Source organism: Acomys russatus, chromosome 21 (genome assembly GCF_903995435.1).
Source record: "Acomys russatus chromosome 21, mAcoRus1.1, whole genome shotgun sequence".
Taxonomy (NCBI): domain Eukaryota; kingdom Metazoa; phylum Chordata; class Mammalia; order Rodentia; family Muridae; genus Acomys; species Acomys russatus.
Window position 1 is genome coordinate 26,707,234 of NC_067157.1, and position 12,979 is coordinate 26,720,212.

Genomic DNA, 12,979 nt, shown 5'->3' on the forward strand with positions numbered 1-12,979 from the left:
TAGTGAATTCTCTGGAGCTGTCTTATTTAATGTGCTTCTCCTGGCCCTTCAAAAAGCCATCAGCATCTTCTTGTGTTGCTAAGTGAAGAGTTAACGATCTTGTAGACCTCTCTAAGTTGCCATGGGCTCTAAACACGCAAAACACTGAGATTTTGTTGAGAAATGTTTTTCGGTCGATAATTTTCTCTTTAGGAAACAGGAAAGAGCCCTTTAAAATACAGGGTCATTCTCTCAGCTGAAATTAGGTTTGAAGGCCAATAGTCTTCTATGTTAGTGGAGCATTTTGGGTATAATCTACCTAGCATATGAGCTTATTTTGCAAAAACACTGTTTTCATTACTTGTCTTTTGCTCCATTGGGGCCTCTTTTTCCATGTGGTCCTCTTTGTGTTTAGCATCCAATAAAACTCTCAACAGCAGATACACACTGTGTATCAGGAGACAAGTTTATTTTTGGAAAGGTAAAATATAAGGTCATAACCACAGCTTAAGTCACCCTCATCCCAGGAAAAGTAATTTTGTTTCCCTGGACAACGTATTGATTTTAAGGTACATGTTAAAGATAGCTGCATGGACTTCAAAAATGACTCTATATTCTTATCTGTAGTTCATGGAGGAGGTTGGGCATTTTCTAGTAGTGACACCAATATAATTCTTTCTCTCTCTGTCTGTTAATACTAAGCTGCTTTTCCCTGGTGAGATATATTGGAGCATATCTAACTTAGATATATCGTGTACCTGAAATAGCAGGAAAAAAGCCCGGTCTCAGCATGCCACTTCTGTTCTCTGTAATTTAGACATTCTTCATGCTGCATTTATGTCCATAAGGGTAATAGTCCTTGCATTAAAAAGCAGCCATTCTTTTAGTGACGTACCCTTCAAGCGCTCCACAGCAGCCCCACACTACCTTCCAACTCTCAGAGTTTTTAAATAAGAAACTCAAATATGGTAAACAATCTTGTCTGCACCCAGGCAAAATCACCAACAGACACAATGATGACACGGTTTGGGAGGCCACACTGAAATAAGCCCATGGATCTTTGTCCTCAAATGCACCACTGTAAACAAAGCCTGAAAATTATTTTCAAACGCTGACTTTGCTCAGCTTCCCTCAGTGAGTGCCTGCACTTCTTCTCTTGGCACAGGTCCCCTGATGATACAGCGGATAATATGTGTCTCTAAAGATGGCCAGTGCTCATCAAAGAACTAAAAATAACATAAAGGTAAATTTAAAAAAAAGACTAGAGCCTCACACCAAAGGGCGAGCATCTCAGGAGGAAACTCCAAAGTTCAGGAGTCATTCCGGCCACCTTGGGGCTTAGAGGAGATTTTTATTAGAGAGTAGGAGACAGTTATTTGAAGCTTTACAGTTCTAAAAACAGTGTTTTGCTTTTATTTCTACAATAGTAGAAAATGACTGTAGATTAAGTAAGTAATACTATACAGTGGCCTTACATATATATAGCTATGCTGGAGTTAAGCAACTGTGTCAGTTTGGCTCTCATGAAACAGCAGCAAGGTGGTACACTACTCATGTCACTGGCCTTTCCTAGCTATCTGAAAGCAAGGAGAGTACCGTCTTCTCATCTCAAAGCACAGATTTTATAGGGCTCTCAGGAGGATTAAAAAGGCATATAAGGCAGGGGAATGGCTCAATGGGTAGAGCATTTGTCATGAAAGCATTAGGACTTCCACTTGAATCTCTAGACCTACAGAAAACTGGATGTAGTAGGTCACAGCTATAATGCCAGGACTCCTCTTGAAAGACAGAAGGTGGGGAGATTCAAAGCCTTGGAAGTACATGGACTGAAAAACAAACAGAACGAGAAAGATCCAGTTTCAGTCAAGGCTATCCTTGGACCTCTGACCTTCACACACATGCCAGTACACAGCTAAGCATACACACACACACACACACACACACACACACACACACACACATACACACACACACAAAAGAGAGAGAGAGGCACACACACACACACACATGAAAGAGAGAGAGAGGCACACACACACACACACACACACACGAAAGAGAGAGAGAGGCACACACATACGGGGGTTGGGGGCGCGTGACCTAGTATAATGAAACTCAGGCATCTTGTCTCAGAGATGCACATACGAAAGGGTTTGAGTTCGAAAAACCAGTTTCAAACTTTGCCTTAGACCCTTAGGCCACTTAAGTGTTCCTCACAGTGGCTGCCTTGATAAATGTGGAGTAATGACAGACTAGGATCATTAGGTACAGAATTTAAGCTCCCTGTAAATGCTGCCATGTATTAAATTGTAGACATCAAAGTTTCCATTTTCACTACATCATACCAGTAGAAGAAAGTACCGAACCCAGTGACGCATGAGCATGTTCCTGCGGAACATGCAAGCAGAGAGAGGCTCCCCAAGTAAGTACTTGAAGAAAGCAGGCATTGTTTACAACCTGGCTAATAAAACATGTTCAAATCAAAGAAAACAAAAGCTCAGTTTTAGAAGCAACAAGTTAATACAAGGCTCATTTCTTAATACTGTTCCCATCTCTTCCTCTCCTATATAATCTCATCTGTTCCCTAAATTTTAAAGTCATAAACTACTGAGTCACACTTCACTACATTTTACAAGACAGAGAAATGGTTTCCGCCTTCAATCTTCCAGTTAATCCGAAAAAGAGTTTTTATTTTTTTATAACATACAGTATGTGCAATTTAAACTAATAGCGCCATGCAATGATTTATATTAGTGGGAGTGGAAAGAAGCAAGTTGGAGGTAGAATCTAATGTAGTCATGATTTTAAATACTGTCAGATGGGTACTTTAGAGACTCTAAAGTAAAATTCAATTAATCATTCCAGAGAACCATGTTCAAAAGAAAAATCGGTTACAATTTCAGTGAAAGACAAACGTATTGACACGTCAGCCACATCTCTCACTCTCACATCTAGAACAGAACAGAGAGTCAGACGAGCAAATAAACTCATTTCATGCGGTCGTAAGCATGAAAGAATATCTGACTATCAAGACTGGACACATAAACGTGTGCACGGTTATGGACCAATGTCTAGTTCTGTCCCTCACCGGCATGCTCTGTAGTTTGTCTTCAAGACATTGATGTTACGGGCTTCGTTAAGGAAGGCTGTGACCTTAGTCAGACGAGCAAGAAGGAACAAGTAGTGAAGCTCCTCTAACAAGAACTGTCATTTAAACATGTCAAAAATAGATGATAGACTGATGAGTGCAAAAATTTGCTGAATAATTACAATCCTCACACCACATTCAAATTTCTCATTACAATGTTTAAGAAACAAAATTTTTTATCCAGTTGCTTTCTTTAAGAAGACAGGAAAACCTTCTCAAATTATAAATAAAACCTTTTATGTATTTAATGTATGGTGTGTTTGTATGGTGTATTAGGCATGGAGGGTGCCTCAGCAGAAGCCATAGAAAGACGCCCAGTGTTGTTTTCTACCATATTCCACCTTAGTTCAATGAGACAGAGTCTACCACTGAATCAAGCACCCGGGCATCTCTTCCATGCCTCCTCCCAGTGCCCTCCCACAAGCACTAGCACACGGACCTCTAACTCATCAGTTTGCCTATTTTTGAAATCTGTCGAGGTTCAATACAGCACTTGCTCTTGTGTGTGATTTCATTCCCTGATGATGTTTATGAAATCCATCAATATTGCTACTTAGGGCATGAGCCAATTCCCTCACATCGTGGCGTGATATTTATTTCACTAAATGAACTCACTCCCGAGCTTTAGTACACTGTGCTAATAATGACAGGGAAGCAGGCTGTTTTCATCTTGGAACTATTAAGAAAGTTGATGCTGTGTACGCTCGCAAGTTCTTTGAATGAACACGTGTGCTCAGTCCTTCTGGGCTGCTATCCAAGAATGGGTCAGCTGCCCACTAGGCAGTACAAAGGGGCTATGCAGACTTGGAGTCTACAGTAGCCTGAGACGCTTCCTTTTGTTTTATATTCGTCTCAGAAACACCTGGTGTCAGGGGGTGCAGCAGTGTCTCATTACAGCTTTACTTGGCCATTCACTGGAGAGCAGCTTCTCCTGCGTTCATAGGACTTTTGGCTATGGGACTCGTTTTTTGAAGCATTCCTTCTTTCGCAGGCTATTTTCAAACATTTAGTGGTCCTTTTATGCCATCATTACTGACAATTAACAAGCTAAGAACTGCTTGTTACTCATTACTCTTCCCTTAGTATTCCAAACTGTTTCTTCACCATTTCTGTTTTTTTTTTTAAGCTTCTAAAGGCCAATAAAAAGTCAATATTTAACAATGTCAAAGTACCACAGAGGGTTCAATGCTGTCTGCTTCAGACAGACAGACAGACAGACCTCCTGTGACAGAAAGCCAAGATGCTTGGGATTACTTGGTTGTTTTGTTTCTATTTATGTGTCTTCAGTAAATAAAGTAAGCAAGTCTACCTATTTGAGTGAAAAAAATAATGGGTCATTAAAAACATGTATTTATTTATTTATTCAATGCATGTGAATGGTTTACACACATATCTCTGTGTGTATACTAAGTGCATGTCTGGTGCACATGGAGATCAGAAGAGGGCATCAGATCCCCCAGGAACTGGTGTTATAGGCCATTGTGAGGTATGGGTGCTGGGGATGGAACCCTAGGCTTCTTTAAAAAGAAAAAAAAGGTACTCTTGACAGCTGAGCCAATTCTCTGGAACAGGTCATGAAAACTTAGTAAGTCTAATGTGTCCTCTTGGCCAATAAATGTGCAGATTAATAATGCTCAATCAGCTCCTTAAAAGAATATCAGGAGGAAAATAGAAAACAAAAATACCTCATAAAAATAACTGAATAGGGCTAGGGAGATAATTAAGTTAGTAAGGTACTCGCCATTCAAGTATGAGAACCTTGCTTCTAACTCCCAAACCAAGGATTACAGAAAAGAAGGAAGGAAGGAAGGAAGGAAGGAAGGAAGGAAGAAAGGAAGAAAGGAGAAAGGAAGGGAGGGGGAGAGAGGGAGAAGAAGAGAGAGAAAGGGGGGGAGTTGAATGCGGCTGAGGCACTTAAAACGAGGACCCACTTGGCCAGCCAGGTGAGCAGCCTTGCAAGCTCCAGGCCAATTGAAGATGCTGTATAAAAAACCAAAATGGATGGTCCCTGAAAACAGCATTGAAGATTATCCTCTTGCTCCCACATGCACAAACCTACATGTGCATGTTAAACCACATGCATATAAAACAGGTGAATAAAAAACTAATACACACAGTGCCTCCCTCACTGTCCTCAGACCAAACATAGTTACAGTCTGCAAAAAATAAATAATAAATAAAGTGTTCGTGACCTTTTCCCTTCTTTGCATGATTAATTATTTAATGTGCTATTAATTGGAGGATATGACTGAATTTCAAACACTTTCATTTTCGGTGCATATCATCCTTACTGTAACCGATGATTAAGTAATTGTATAAAAGGTGAGCCAGCAAGGTCGTCTGCACATTCTCTTCTGTCCTCATTACCCACCATCAATAGCAATTACTAATGGCAACATTTCCATAAATCAACGTCTTTCTGATTATTCTCTGATGATAAACAGTCAAAATGTGTGCATTCCAGCCCACCTTTTTAATATTACATGAAAAATTTAGTCTAAATATGCCACTGGGTATACTCAAGTGAAAACGTACTGCACGTCCGTTCACCAAAATGAGGCAGAATAATAATTTATATTCAAAAATACTGCAACCCAACACACAAAATGAAGTTATTGTCAGGGTCAAGCGTAAAAACCACGCATGCCAACTAATGACTCCACATGGATGTGTTCTTCCACAAAGAAAACAATGCCTTAGTCTAGCCTCAAAAGAACCATTCACCTACTCAGCCAGGGAAAGCTACCACACAGAAGAAAAGGCAGACTCCTCGCATGCGTGAGAGAACAGAACTATACAAAATACTTCCAAAGAACATCCTCACTGTATTTAGTCACAACGGTCACTTAACTCTATGGTTTGGGTTTCACGTATTTGCTTCTAGTGCTTGTCACATTCTTGTGATCATCATCAGTGCTTTTTCCTTTTGTGTTTAGGAACCACGTTAACTAGCAAGGTTTTTTTTTAATCTATCACGGAAATTGATATTTGCACTTCCACTGATGATGTCTAATCTCATGGTCCATTATGAAGGTCACTCTGAATTTGTAGAAAAAAAAATCTATTTGAGCTACTTTTATGTAATTGTAATTAAATAATGAAATGAATCATCACAAGAAATTACTAGTAGGAAATCAGGATCAGTTGTATGATTTACAGCATAATAAAAAGATATTATCTTTTACACATACATGATTTATGCCTAATTACTTGCTTCTTTCTAATATCAATTGTTCTCTTATGAACAGTGCTTTAAATTTTGTTTCTGATTTCTGTAATTAATAGGTATTACTAAACACATAAGTTAAAATTAGTTCCAAATTATTACGTAGAGCTGAAAGAAGCACTGGTCTCATTTTGTATTAAAACAAAACTATATATTGGTATGCTATCTTGATGTGCTTTCCATAAATCACAGAAAAAATGATGTCCTGTCTTAAGTAATCAGATAATACACTTACCTTATAAAATCAAAAATTCAGTACCTATAACAGGTTCTAGGTGAATAAAAAACAGGTCTTTGCCCTATTTCTACAAAATCTACTCAGAAACCATTTCCAGTTCCTTTCTGTCCATGGCACCTCTCTGTGGAGACTGGCATGCTCCTGTCCTGTGGGAGGAGGAGACCACTCATCTCCTGCTCACAGACTAGCAAGTCCTTCCCTACAATGTAAATAGATCACACCTGGGAGATATGACCAAAGAGATTCCAAATAATTTAATCTCATGTTTAATATATTTTTGTACAAATTTTGTTTGTTCTGGGTTTTTTTTTCTTTTGTTTTTCCTTTTTCCTAGTTTTACTTTGTCATTCTGACCTCTTACTACGGGACAAAAACAAAACAAAAGACAAAACCCTAATGTGTACAAAGTTACTTTATTTATTCATTTATTTATTTATTTATTTTTTGCAAAGCCAAAAGAAAGATGTAATAAGAACTCTTGGAGCACAGAGGAGGGAATACATAGTGTTAGTAAAAGAGAGGGAAAGAATACTTTAAGATTTTTAGATGGGACCAAATAGACCAATAAATAAGTTTAGCAGAACAAACTGCTCTTGTTACATATAAATTAAGAAACCCGTGTTCATTCTGAAACTGTTTCCCAGCCCCCGACTAAGGAATGCAACTTACCCTGAGGCATTTCCGGCGGCAGGTAGTGGGGTTCCTGCGCACTGACATGGACCCACTCAAAGTCATCGTATAAGTCCTGGTGGTAGTCGCAGGCCCCGGGCCCGTCATCAAAGGTACAGCCACCTAGAACGGGAAAGGGGAAACATGGTTATAATCTACACACCTTTTCTCCATGGAAGAAAAGCACAGAAGAAGCAAATGCTAGAGTGACACTTGTGATACTGTCAATGACACTCCTGTTGATTACCACTCTCTTTTAAAAAAATTAATGTAAACAGAAACCTCAGAACAGGGTCCTTGTCAGAGTCCCAAAAGGAAAGCTGAAATTTTGAATTATTTTCCAAAAGTATATATGATGAGGTTTGTTCCTTCAGTTTATAAAACTACAACTTAAACACTGTTAGCAGCGTTCCTGGAAAAGGGGTAGGAAGCACAAAAATGCTCTCTGTGATGCAAGTTCAAAACAGTGAAGTTCATATTTAAGCCTTACCAATCCTTTGAATTAAAAGATGCCTATGAGGTGAGCGGTGGTGGTGTAGATATTTAATTGCAGCACTTGGGAGGGAGAAGTGGGCGAACCTGTGAGTTCAAGGCCAGGCGGGTCTACAGAACAAGTTCCAGGACAGCAAGGGTTACACAGAGAAACCCTGCCTCAAAAAAAAAAAAAGAAAGAAAGAAAGAAAGAGGGAGAGAAAGAAAGGGAAAGAAAGAAAGAAAGATGATGTCTACTAAAGCAAACACAATAGAACAAGCTTCCCAGATCTAAATAGTACCTGAGGTCTGGGGTAGGGTTTTCTCAACATTATTTTAGATTATTTTCAAACACAGTATGATTTTAAAGTGAGGGAAACTGAGACACAAAATGGGCCAGATTAGTCTACAAGCACACCAGGCTTCGGCTTTGCTGAATGACCTGAGACTTTAGAGTGCCAGTAGCCTCTTCCTCTTCACAGGGGTCATCATCGCACAGCCCCCCTGGCTTTACTTCCAGATGTGACTGTACAGCCAAAGGAAAATGATTACACGGGCTTCTCAGCCCATCTACGGGGGTACACACAAGTCAACTTACTCCGTTTACTCAAGTCAGGAAAATAGGAAGTGGCCTGTATGTCTAATCTTGTGGGGGGGGGGGGAACAAGAATGGATTACAGCTAATGAAAATCTAGCAGTGACTTTAATGAGAAAAACCAATAACCTGTCTCCATTCAAGTGGCTCATTTGTTTAGTTTCCATGGAGATCTGTGTGGAGAAACTTGGGGAATTCGAAGGCAAGCAATAACAAATAACAGGTGGCAAACTTCAGAACCCCTTAAATTCTCCTCACGCTCCTCATCGAAAGTTTGTCACTTTGGGTATGAGTGAAAGACACAGTCTTCAGCAATGACAGAGAACAGCAACATCACAGATAAAACTGTGAAGGACACAGACGACCACAACTCCAAAACTTGCTCAAAGGCAGAATGTACTGTGGGGATTCTCGAGTCTCTCTTCTGATTACAGCACTCCTTCACTATAACTCAGAGCCCAACAGATGGAACATATAGCATTGTCTTTTAAATGTGCTTAAAATGACCTTCACTGCATGAAAGATGACGTACTTTTCCATTAAAATTCATTTAATTCATTTAAAGCCTACAAAAAGAGGTTGCGAGGAAATGCATCCTTTTATTGCCAAGGAAAAGTTTTTCTCACAAATACAGTTCACTATCACAAACCCAAAAATACTTACGGTGTGGCAATATATGCCTGCAGGGGCCCCATTACCCTTTACACAGGTCTGGGAGCCCTCTGTATATAAATTTAAACTCTCAGTGGAAATCACATTGGCTCATTTGGAAGACAAATGGCTGTAATTTTTGCCCTTCATAGACATGGTTAATTTTAGACTCCAGCGTTCCGGTTAACACTAACAGGAGGAGTAGCTTTACAAAATAAATGGGTCAACATTGCATGTCACCACTATATTAGAGGTGTGCCATAAGGATCTTGAAGCCATTGACTGATCAGCTTGATTTGCATGGTAAGAAAAAAAAATCCTTGAAGACAAATCTTCAAGTCTCTACTCTACAATTAGTTCTAATCCAAGAGTTACCACAAGGCTATTTAACACATGGAACGCCCATTTGTCAACCTGTGCTAGCACATTCTCGCACTCATTTCTGTAAGGGGAGTTTCTAGCCCAAAATTATTAAGGACCAGGGAAGCGATGGGGAAATGTGGAGGGCACGAAATAGAACGCAATAGTAATAACTCAAGGCTGGTGAATGGAACAGAACGACGCAAGTGATAACAAGGTGATCAAAATTCCAAAGAAGCCAAAAGAACAGGCTACACTCACTGTGCCAGATTTCACCTAAGGAAGGACGGATATCCTAAGAAAGCAGAGGGAGGTCTAGGGGGAAGAGAGTGGGAGGGTGGGACCGGGAGGGGAGGAGGGAAAGGGCTTTGATCTGGATGTAAAGTGAATATATACATTTAGAAAGAAGTCCAACCCCAAGTCCCAGAGAAGTGCTATCCTTTTACTAAGAACCACCTCTTCCATCTCAACTGAGATATTCACTAAAGCCTTTTCCTATGTCTTGCTTCTTCTTACTGAGAAAAGAAGGAAAACAATGCATGGAAAATTAGATTTCAAACAGGAATAAAGAAGAGAAGACAATGTAAGCATAAAGAACATGGCAATGACAGGAGCCCAATATCACTTCTAAATAACAACTGTGACGAGCACAGAGGGGTAAGAAGAAACAACTTAGTGCAAAAGGTTTCAGATGCCATAAAACGAAGATAGACATCAGTCTACAATTGCACTGAAACTGTTAAAAAGATTTTATCCAGAGGCACACTGAGAAAATGATACATCCAACAGCCCCATGGAGTATGAAAAGGGAATGAGATAAACTGAGGCAGCAGTATGTTTCCAGCCTACAACACATACGCATACGGCACACCTCTTGTCATTTTGTTAGGTGTTTTGGGGGAGGGGAGGAGGCAGGGGACAAGGTGGGCTTGCTAGGGTCTTGTATATACTAGATAAATATTCTACCATTAAGTTCATCTTCATTAAGCATAGATCCCAAGCAAATTCTACCATACCATATTCCTATTGACAGATCTCAGTGTCAGCAGAGGCTTCTATGAGATGATCCTCCAAACACGTGTTCCTGAAACACTGTGTTTAAGAGAAACTTGTCCCTAGGCATGTGGTGGCACACACCTTTAGTCCTGACACTTAGGAGGCAGAGTTCAAGGACAGCCTGGTCTACACGATGAGTTCCAGACTAGCCAAGGCTACATAGTAGTGAGGCTGTCTCAAAATTAACAGAGCTGTGCAAGGATGGGTCTCTAGAGTTCTCCAACAGTTGAGTGCTACAGTAAAGCTCATTAGAGCGGTAGGATTGTGGAGATGCAGAGTATTAGAAATGCACAGCCAAAAGCAGTTTGAAGTCACTTAGCAATCAATTATGATCCACCTCTTTATATGGAACTTACCATGATATTGACTATTAGGCATACATATTCCTTGGGAATTTAGCCATATAACTAAAGGATTAGCATAACACACACACACACACACACACACACACACACACACACACACACACACACACCTATCTACCTACGTTTTGTCTCAATGTTTAAATATCTAGATTTTAGAGAGTCTTCTTCAGTTTGATACATCTATATAATAAATTTCAATGATTTTGACCCACCACTTCCCTTCTTCAACTCCCTTCCCCCTCTGGCATCTTTTTCCTCAACGAGTCCTCCTTTCACAAAGACGTTCCTTCTACGTCCTGTTCAGTTCACATGTCGCCCACTAAATTTAATTAATGTTACTTGCCCAATCATGAGTGGGAAAAGTTTTTCAGTGAAGAAAGGACGAGTTGTCTGTGACTACACAATGAAGTAACTGCCCCTCCCCACCAAGCAATGATTGCTGATGGTCCCTCTGGCTTGCATGGAGTCTCGTGGGCCTTTCTTGGAAGGACTCCTGAGCATTTGTTTGGTGGCGCACGTCTTTAATCCCAGCACTCGGAGGCAGAGGCAGGCAGATCATGTGAGTTCAAGGCCAGCCTGGTCTACAAAGCGAGTCCAGGACAGCCAAAGCTAACACAGAGAGACCCTGTCTCGAAAAACCACAAAAAAAAAAAAAAAAAAAAAAAAAAAAAAAAAAAAAGTATTTGCATGAGAGAACATGGAACAGAGACCCCCTTCTAAATATAAGAAAAATTAGTTATATTAAAACTCTTTTGAAGTCAGTAAGATGTCTTAAAATGTGAGGGTACTTGCTGCCAAGCATAACGACCCAAAATCAATTCAGCAACGTACATAAAATGACAAAACCAACTCCCCCCAAATTTTATACACACACTCTCTTTCTCTCTACAAATAGATGATAGATGAGTGGATGGATGGATGGATGGATGGATGGATGGATGGACGGATAGTAGATAGATGGGTAGATAGATAGATAGATAGATAGATAGATAGATAGATAGATGTAGATGCAAAAGCACTTTTTCAAAACCCAAATCCTCTCTAAAGCCAAACTTGATGTATGTTTTTGTTTTCTTTTCTTGCTTTTTGCTTTGTTATTATTGTTTCATTGGTTGGTTCTGCTGGTGTTTTGAAACAGGGTCTCATGTAGCCTAGGCTAAGAATGACCTTGACTTCTGAATCCTCTTGCCCCCACTTGCCCAGTTCAGGGATTACAGGGCTGCGTCAACATATCCTGTGTCCATGGCCCTGAGCATAGAAACGTGGGCAGAATGCAAGTACTGTACTAGCTAAGCTATGTCTTCTGGTTAATTTTGAGGCAGGGAAAAATATGCAGTCATTAAGGCCCAGGCAGCTCACTCGGCATAATGTGTGATGGGTAGGCTCTGAAAAGACACAGTAGCAGAATCTTTCCCATTCTTCCTTCCAGGGCACTCAGCTGTTCATCATTTCCTGAGTGAGTATAAATGCAGGAAACAAACAGAATTCTCGCTCACTGTTCTCACTGCTACCATGGGACAAGCTCCATTTAGCTGTCAACGTGGGAAGCTCTCTTGCTAGATTAAAGCATGGGAGAAAACTATATCCCTTTAAGAGAGCACAGGGAAAGTCATGGGATGCATGTTGGGAGATACAGTGTCCTCAGTGTAACCATATGATGATTCTCAGAGAATTAGAAAAATCAACCTTCACCAGCTGTGAACTAAGCAATAATCTACAGATTTGTTCACCTAGGTGGCAGTCTACTTCAAATGATTGTTTCTTCATTTGTTTTTAAGAGATAAACTAATACAGCATGCAAATTCAGACCGCAGACAGTAGTAAATTAAGCAAGCTTTGAATAGGTCCCCTTTAAGTATGTTAATTAGAAATCACAATATAAGGGGCAGGAGAGATGGTGCAGTGATTAAGAGCATATAGTGCTATAGCAAGCAAGAATCCAAGGTCAGGGGGGTCACAGATGCATATGACCCCAGCTCTCAAGGGATCCAGGGCCTCAGCTATGCTTGTGTGAATATACTCACAAAGAGACGCACAATTAAAATAACCAAAAAAATTAGATATAAAGAAAGGAATTACAATACAAGCTCACTGGTATGAAGTCAAAATGCCCAAAGAAGCCAGTATACCTCACCAAAATAGTTCTGAAGGATAAAAAATGACTTGTTATTCGTGACCGATGTTCCAGTTGATAGGAGCAGATCTTTATTCCCAGAAAAAATAT

General features: G+C 40.0%; 1 protein-coding gene across 4 annotated transcripts in view; it reads right to left on the reverse strand.

The window, feature by feature from the left end:
* Positions 1-12,979, reverse strand: part of Ptprk (protein tyrosine phosphatase receptor type K) — a 529,549-nt gene that overhangs the window by 402,074 nt on the left and 114,496 nt on the right. For all 4 annotated transcript variants that reach the window (XM_051164144.1, XM_051164142.1, XM_051164141.1 and 1 more), the window contains exon 2: positions 7,258-7,380. In XM_051164144.1, the coding sequence (XP_051020101.1) occupies positions 7,258-7,380 (123 nt within the window). The remainder of the gene's footprint in view (positions 1-7,257; positions 7,381-12,979) is intronic.